Source organism: Corylus avellana, chromosome 8, assembly GCF_965113065.1.
Source record: "Corylus avellana chromosome 8, dhCorAvel1.hap1.2, whole genome shotgun sequence".
NCBI lineage: Eukaryota > Viridiplantae > Streptophyta > Magnoliopsida > Fagales > Betulaceae > Corylus > Corylus avellana.
Window position 1 is genome coordinate 5,443,761 of NC_142497.1, and position 9,087 is coordinate 5,452,847.

At 37.2% G+C, this 9,087-nt stretch overlaps 1 protein-coding gene across 2 annotated transcripts; it reads left to right on the top strand.

The window, feature by feature from the left end:
• The first annotated feature begins 404 nt into the window (after positions 1-404).
• On the top strand, positions 405-7,849 carry LOC132164651 (NAD(P)-linked oxidoreductase superfamily protein). Of its 2 annotated transcripts, none has more exons than XM_088518702.1 (9): positions 405-799; positions 3,917-4,001; positions 4,202-4,318; positions 5,561-5,625; positions 5,715-5,803; positions 5,909-5,988; positions 6,348-6,459; positions 7,310-7,429; positions 7,535-7,849. In XM_088518702.1, exons 1-9 carry the CDS (start codon positions 412-414, stop codon positions 7,718-7,720), a joined length of 1,242 nt encoding a protein of 413 aa, XP_088374828.1. In that variant the 5' UTR covers positions 405-411; the 3' UTR covers positions 7,721-7,849. The 2 variants fall into 2 exon arrangements, with proteins under 2 accessions (XP_088374828.1, XP_059431178.2); XM_059575195.2 differs by lacking the exon at positions 405-799 and adding an exon at positions 1,835-2,230.
• Positions 7,850-9,087: the final 1,238 nt, after the last annotated feature.

A 9,087-nucleotide genomic window follows, 5' to 3' on the forward strand; every position in this document is an offset into this window, starting at 1 on the left:
AGCAAGCCACCAAGGCGACCAAATTCAACAGGAGAAAGGAGAGGGAGGAGTTAGGGTTTCATGATCGTGATACTCATTCATTGATTTGAAGCGCTCGTCAGAATCTCCTACAATTTTTTTAAAATTATAAATTTTCAAAATTATGTAACTTATGCCATTTTTAAGTATAGAAACTATTGATAAATGCTTATTTATTGGCATCCATAACATTTATTTTTATTAATTGTTTTGATTCTTTCTAATGAATAAGTTCTACGTTGTCTTGGTATCTATTTTTTGATAAAAATTTGGTACACCAAGCATTTCTCTTTATGAAAATGTAAAAATTTTTGCTTTGAATTTTTCCTTATCCATTCCAAAATTCCAATTCTGAGATTGGGGTATAATTGTCTTTTGAAACTTCGGAAGGGCATGACATACATCCGAGGCGCCAAAACGCCTTATCCCTTCCTCCCCATTCCCTCCAATTCTCTTCCGGTATCTTCACTCGTGTCGATGGCAATGGCAGCGACTGTACACTCCGTCTTTGCAAACATTCCCCATATCAAATCCACAAGGACAAAGGCCCTGAATCGGCGCCACTCGCGACTGAACTCGGTGAGTTGCTGCCAGGGAATCGCCGAGCAGACCCAGCGAGTGACACTCAGGAAGGGGAACGATTCCCTGGACATATGCCGAGTCCTGAACGGGATGTGGCAGACCAGTGGCGGTTGGGGCCGAATCGATCGAGACGACGCCGTTGAGGCCATGCTCCGCTACGCTGACGCCGGACTCTCCACTTTCGACATGGCCGATATCTGTAAGTACTCTTCTTTTTTATTTTTTTAATCATCTTTCTTATTTGCGTGGAAAAATTTCATTGGGCGGTTACAAACCTCTCTGGCGGGTTGTTGCATAAATATTTGTAGTATATCTTTTAACTAAACCACGCGGCCTCTTCTTCGTCATCACTTGAACACGTTACGCTTTTGTGTTCATTTGTTTTCCGCTTTACTGTCCCAATTGACAAATAAGCCCTTTCTGCGAAGTAGAGAGAAATAAAGTGAGAGTTTTCCTCCATATACCCTTCTATAAATCTATCGTATAAGCCTTAACATAACGTATAACGTATAATTTTTAGTAGCCCGTCTCACGTCCTTTAAAATAAGGACAGAAATTTCTTTCAAACCAGTTTAGAGTCTTTCAATCTATTTAAAATAGTATAAAGTGTCTATAAACATTTAAAACGCATATTCAATTTTTAAGGTCATTAATATTAGTTTACTAACTTAAACTAACATTTTAAATGTTTATAGATACTTGACACTATTTTAAATAGGTTAAAAGATATTTCCTCTAGACTGGTTTGGAAGAAATTTATGTCCTAAAAATAATGAGTAGCGCAATTTTTCCAATCTTTATCCATTTTTATTTATTTTTATCAAAGTCACTAATGAATTTAATGGATTTAAAAAAGAATAAATGTGACTCATCATTCTAAGTGTCAATCTCTTAACATTCTTGTCTATTTGACACGTTCACATCTATGCATGCAGGATGAACACTTGAAAATGTTGAATAACATTTATTTTAAACAAGAGATAAATAAGAGATGGATGAATATTATATGTCTCAAAAGTTATATGACAATCTTATAAAATTCTAACCCTCTCCATTTCCTTTGAAATGGAGATTGATCCTTTTGGAAGAAATGCAAGTAGAGAAATCATATGTTAAAATGTAAATACTTGTACTTTGAAAATTTCCTTATCCATTCCAAAATTTCAATTCCGACATAAAAAAAAAAAAAAAAAATTGACATTGGGGTATAATTGTCTTTCAAAACTCTAGAAGGGCATTGACATATGGCCAAGGCGCCGAGACGCCTTATCCTCCCCATAGTCCGTACCCTCCAATACTCTTCCGGTATCTTCACTCCTGTCGATGGCAATGTCAGCGACTGTACACTCCTCAGTCTTTGCAAACATTCCCCATATCAAATCAACTAGAACGAAGGCCCTGAATCGGCGCCACTCGCGACTGAACTCGGTGAGGTGCAGCCAGGGAATCGCCGAGCAGACTCAGCGAGTGACGCTCAGGAAGGGGAACGATTCCCTGGACATATGCCGAGTCCTGAACGGGATGTGGCAGACCAGTGGCGGTTGGGGCCGAATCGATCGAGACGACGCCGTTGAGGCCATGCTCCGCTACGCCGACGCCGGCCTCTCCACCTTCGACATGGCCGATCACTGTAAGTTCTCATTTGCGTGGAATATTTTCATCGGGCGGTTACAAAACTTCTCAGACGGGTTGTTGCATAAATATTCATATGTACATCTTTAACTAAACCACGTGGCCTGTTCTTTGTCACCACTTGAACACGTTACGCTTTTGTGTGTGTGTGTTTTCGGCTTCACTGTCCCAATTGACAAATAAGCCTTTCTGTAAAGTAGGGAGAAATAATGTGACAGTTTTCCTCCATTCTTTACATTCTTGTTTTTAATTGAGCTCCAAGCGATAAGGTGTTATCTATGAAGTTTCTTTGCTTGTTTTGCCAAGAGGATCGGATTGGGGGAGGGAGCACCATGGGAAGCAAATAGGATAAAACTACTTGGTGTATTTGGCAAATGGGATTGGGTGGAATTTGATGCCCGTACTGCATTCAATACATGAGAGGGCAGATAGGTTCCACCTATTTGTGTCCCAACTCGGGCAGGTGCCCGAACTGGTGGCTGGGGGCCACTTGCCCACTCACATGTAATTCGGGCAGCTCGTTGGACTAGAATTCCCTATAATTGGTGGTGCCTGAATTGCTTGCAATTCGGGTACTTCACAGAGAGGGTGTTGCAGGGCAGGTGGGCTCCACACCCCAGATGCCGGGGGCAAGTGAACCCTGAAATCCATATCTGTATTTGGCAACCTCCTCTAAGCACCTCTCTGCATTCACATATGAAATGACTTCAAAATTGTTAAGTAAAATGTCTTTAGAGTTGTTAGAGCATTCACATCCAGCTCAACAAATTTTAGCTAAAGAATTACATTTTTCTATTTTAGCTACTCACTTTTCTAAATCACATATATCTCACTCTCTATTTTAGCTAATCCACTTTCACTATTCCATTTAAATATTTTTTCTTTACTCTTCTTTCAACAATCATATTTTTTAAAGTGGGAGGAGAGAGAATCGACCGAATAAAGAAATAATTTCTTTTGGTTTATTGAGTGTAATTTGTTGAGTACTGTAATGGCTAGCTATCTTTGTGGCTAAAATGGCCAGCTGGATGCAGATAGTTTTTTACTAGTTTTTGCTACAAGGCTAGCCGAAACAACCTTTGACTAACCCAATGAGGATGCTCCTACACCATTCCTTGAGCAAATTCATGCTCAACTCAATCAACACAAAAGCCAAAAGATATAGTGGACCATGAAAACTTAGTTTAGGACCAGTGGGGTGTGTGCTAATCAAAGACAAGAATAGTGGTTAAGAATGGGAAGGATTTATTATACATCTGCGGGGTTGTAAATGGGATGTGGCATGAATGGTGGGTGGGGTAGAATTGATCAGGACAATGCAGTTGATGCTATGCTATATGCGGATGCCAGACGCACCACCTTTGATATGGACGAAATATGTAATACTTCTCACGGACAATAGCTTATACTACTTGTTCATGTGTGTGTGCATGTTGCTGCAACTTTCTTGTTCGCATGAAATTGAATAGTGTATGGTAGTCAGGCCTTTTGGTTACTTGCTGTTATGTTGTCCATTTTATAGATGATTAAGAAGTAAATCATGCTTTACAGTTCTTGGGTTGTCTTTTATGTTGGTACTTGATGTATGGAGATTGGATTTCTTTGGTAATTGATTTGCTGCTTTTGAATTTGAATCTGAGAGTTCGGGGTCGTTTCTTATTGTTTGAATCTTTTGATGTTGTAGATGGGCCTGCCGAAGACTTATATGGCATCTTTATAAATCGAGTTCGTCGAGAGCGCCCACCAGAATTCTTGGATAACGTTAGAGGGTGAGTTACTAACAGCATATTGGAGATGAGAGTGCAGGCCAGCTATTAATTATATTTTTTGGAGCAACCCAAATCCAGTTTGTATATTTGGGTTACCTTGGAAAAGAAATAAAACTAAAGCCATTTGATTCATTATTCTAAGTGTTTGGGACAATATAGAAAGGAACTTTATAGTATGTTTGTTCTATTATGTGATGCAGGCTTACTAAATGGGTGCCACCACCGGTTAAGATGACAAGTAGGTATGTAAAGGAGAGCATAGATGTTTCACGGAAGAGAATGGATGTGGCTTCCTTGGATATGCTTCAGTTTCATTGGTATTTTTTTTTCTTCTCTACTGACTTATTGTGGTAATTTGATGGATGTGGCTGCATAACTTTTCTAGTGATGTGAACACCTAATATCATTATATGTAGTGTTTGATCATTTCAATGCTATAAATGGTAATGGTATGTTTGAATATTGGATGAAGTTAAAGACTTGATGAAAATTTTTGTTTGATCTGATTCCATTTCTCTTGAAAGCAAATAAAATGGCTAAAATTTTATCTAGTATTGATGTTTGTTGAGAGATGTCAATGTATTAGAGCGATGCTAACTTCTATGTACCACACATTAGCCCATTTGGCATGAAACCAGATACTAGCAGGATTTTTCTGAAACCATTTTTTTCTGGATTTACCTTTTTGTATAATTTTTCCCTTAAGTAAGTGGAAGATTTATTTAATTAAACCCTGTTCAAGATTAGCTTCATAAGACATGAAGTTTAACAAATACTGCACTTTCACACACTTTTAATTCGTGTAACAAGTAGAGTCCAGTATAAATGATTACCATGTCAGGCACCCAATAGACAAGCTGGTTCTGATATATGCCAATAGACAGAGTTGGAGGATCCTCTATCCTAGTCTATAAAATTGTCATGTGCACCGTAACATGTGAAAATCATGAGTGATTCTAGAAATCCCTTATATGTCACTCTTGTGTCCATTCAAAAATGAAGTGGCTTTTAAAATCATCATTTGATCATTATCCAATAATGATCAATCACAAGCTTAATGGTAATTTTAAAAGCCATATCATTCTTGGAGGAACATAAGAAGGACATGGGATGAACTTTTAGCATTACTTGAGAATCATAAGCTTTTTTTAATTGCATGCGATAAGCACATTTTTTCAATTTCCTCCAACCCTTTTACTTATCAAAAGAAAAAAAAAAAAAAATCCTCCAACTCTTTTAATGCTATTAAAAAAACATGTGTTTCTCACATGGTCCAAGAACACATGACAATTTTATAGACTGGGTTGGAGAAAATTCTTCCAATCTAGTTTGGAGGAAAAATCTGTTGTATGCTAATTTGTTGTTTTCTTTCTTGATTGCAACTATTCCATATATTATAGTTTGTGTATATTCTACTATTTTAATAACTCAAAAATATAATTTATGGCTCTTTAATTGTATTAGGCCCATCTTATAATAATAGGCAATAACTTAATAAAGTTTTCTCTTTGAATTTATTATTCTCTGATGGCACTTTTCTCGTTTTCTCCTTGAAATAGGTGGGACTATTCAAATCCTGGTTACATTGATGCACTAAAACACCTTACAGATCTGAAAGAAGAAGGTGAGTATCATTTCTCTTATTAAATTACAATTGATATATGAGACAACATTTCTCGATTTGATCAGATTATTTCAGCAAGTGGTTTGCAGGTAAAATTAAGACGATTGCTTTAACAAATTTCGACACAGAAAGATTGCAAATAATCTTAGAAAACGAGATTCCTGTCGTAAGCAATCAGGTATATGCTAGATATATTGTACGTTTTTATGCCTAAATGTGTTTTTGTGCTCCTATTATGCAATGTATTATGTTCTAATACATATTGATAATGTAATCTTATTAGGTGCAACATTCAATTGTTGACATGCGTCCTCAACAGAAAATGGCAGAGCTTTGTCAGCTTACAGGAGTCAAACTTATAACGTCTCTACTCTCTCTCTCTCTCTCTCTCACACACACACACACTAATGGACGTGAACACAGACAGTAATATTATCTAGTCAGCAATCCTCCACTGCAGTAGGATCTAGTTATGACGGTCCTATAATCGAATCATCTTAAACATGAGTTGTTTTTCTAACAACACAAGAACAGTTTGGTTCTTCGTTTAGTTTTTGGCACTTCAAATTGGCCATAAAGACACTATCAGTAGATAATCTAAATATAACAAACTTAGGTGTTAATAATTATAAAACATTTTATAGTTTCTGTTAGATCTTCATATTGAAATCTAACCAATTTTATTCTTTTCTCTTTCTTGAATATAATCATTTCTAATGCAGGTATGGAACAGTAATGGGTGGTCTATTATCTGAGAAGTTCCTCGACACCAACTTAGCCATTCCTTTTGCTGGCCCTCCGTTAAACACACCCTCCCTCCAGAAGTACAAAAGGGTATGAAGTCCTTATATAATTACTTGAGGAGCGTGTTTTTGTGTGTGTTGGGGGGAATTGAATGGATAAATTACACTTCATTGTCCCCCTTAACTACTACCTTAATTGCACTTGTACATACAAACTACGACTTACTACACTTGGACCTATAAACTATCAAAAATTTCAGAGTACGCCTTCAGACAAATTTGACTGTTAGTTTGGATGGAAATGTTAACACATGCCCAATCACGTGCACATGAATCATTTATTCTGCCAAAAATATCCTAGTTAGAGAGAAAATTACAAAATTATTCTTCTCCTAGTGGCTTGGGTCCATTGCAGCCATCTCAGAAAAAGACAGGGTGGTGCATGACCACCCCAGGAGAAGAGAAGGGGCCACCCTTAAGAGAAAACAATGGGTTGCCACGCAGCCACCCTAGAGTTGGCCCAAGAGAAAACAGTGGGTGGCTGCGTGGCCATCCCCAATTTTTTCTTAGGGATGGCTGTGTGGCCACCCCAAAAGAAGACAACACAGCCACCCAGCCCAAGCCTCAGCTTGCCTCACCAAGGGCAGTTTCATAGTTGTATCCCTCAAACTGAGGGTATTTATTGGCAAAGTAAGAGGTTCATGCACGCTTGTTAAAATTTTCATCCAAACTAACGGTTAGATCTGACTCATGGTGCAACTCAAAATATTTTGGTAGTTTGTAGGTTTGAGTTGCTTTGAGTAGTAGCGTAATTTGGATGTGTAAGTGCAATTGGGGTGGTAGTTTAGGAGGGTAAAGTGCAATTTACCCAATTTGAATTTTATGCATGCTGATGATAAATCCAAATCTTCTGTCTAAAATTATTTTGCTCTATATGGCAGATGGTTGATGCCTGGGGAGGATGGAGCCAGTTCCAAGTTCTGCTTAAAACGCTTAAAAAAGTAGCTTCTAAACATGGGGTTTCAATTCCAACCGTTGCTGTGAAATACATACTAAATCAGGTAAAATCGATTTTCCCACTGGATAATAGATCAGATTCTATTTTGACTTCCAACTACCTACATTGAGAAACTCACTTTGTTTTGGTTTGGTTTGGAAAACTGCAGCCAGCAGTGGCAGGATCAATGGTTGGTGTTAGACTTGGGCTGGCAGAACATATTCAAGATTCCAATGCTGTGTTTTCTCTTGTTCTTGACGAGGATGATGTAAACAGCATACAAGAAGTCTCTAGTAAAGGGAAAGATCTCCTCAAAGTGATTGGTGACTGCGGAGATGAATATAGGCGTGTATGAGAGTTGGACTTGCATGATCTTCTCATTTTCAATAGTTTTTTTGTTTTTATAGTATAAAATCCTTCGCTGATTTTGTTTTAGTAATACATGATATATATCTTACATGAATGAGTTGTAAATTTTATTTTATTTTCTAGGGGGGGTGGGGTATGAAGCTTTGTTTCATAGTTTTAAAATCTAAATATATATGTTGTGTAAACATTATTCTAATTGCCGTCTGCAAGAAAATGAATTTTTAAGATTTGTGAAAAATACTTTAGAAGTTCATGGGGTTTAACCTTTTATCAAACTATTTTCTAGGGTTTAAAATTTAGTCACTTCTTAAAAAATGCTATGATATCAAAACGCTCATTTTGTATGTCCGTCATTAGGATTTTTTAACAGAAATTTTGACACTTGAGTTTATGATCACATCAAACCCTAGAAAACATTAGCAACAACCAAAAAAATAAAATAGGATGTGGAAATGAGTATTCAGTGTCGTGAAAATTAACGTTACTTGGAATATACAATAGTGGTGATTTTGTGGTTTCGAGAAAATCTTCGAAGTGGTTAGGTGTACGTTAGGCATAGGTTCAAATCTTGCAATGTAAATCTTCATGCCTATAAACTACCATGAGTCACAGTGATGTCTTAATGGACTTGTGATTTGAGGGAGTGCCTAATCACTTTGGTTGCAACGATTAAAAAATCTTATAAATACATGTTAACACATTTTTCGGTTCTCAGGGGCCTTTACCGATTGCTACTAATTGAATCTCGCAAAAGAGATAAAAATAAGACAAAGAGTTTGTTAGAGCGAGCCAGTAAGAGATAGCCTAAGTTAGTTATCACCTAGAGATGAATAATGACAAAATATATTGTTTTGATGTTAAATTGCCAAAAAAGATCGACTTTGTGTCAAATAGATTATGGTGCTTGCTTCCTTTGATTTAAGGAGTTGATAGAACGTTAATCATGTTCAAAGTACTACAGCTTGTCAAATCGTTGTGTTCATACTTTAATACTGCAAAATAGGAATTGTAGTTCATTAATAGCATACCTGCTCAAGGTCTAATCAATTAATGGCAAGATCTCAAAAAGAATGCTGACTTGACAAGTTGGATAGCGCGATCAGAATGAACAACTAGATTTGCTCTCAGTTTAATGACAAGTTGACAACTGTGAGCTAGTTGTTGTATTCCCGACTAAGGATTAGGATTTGGAGATAGCGATCATAGGCAGTTGTTCTCGATTGCTAGTGGGCCGGTATGGGCCAAACTTTCTAATTGGAATCTAGGCTTATGAGTGGACGCTCAGTTCCCAACAATACCCATGGTCAGTGAAGGAAGGGGGTGGCTGATATAGGTAAAAATAATAATTTTTAA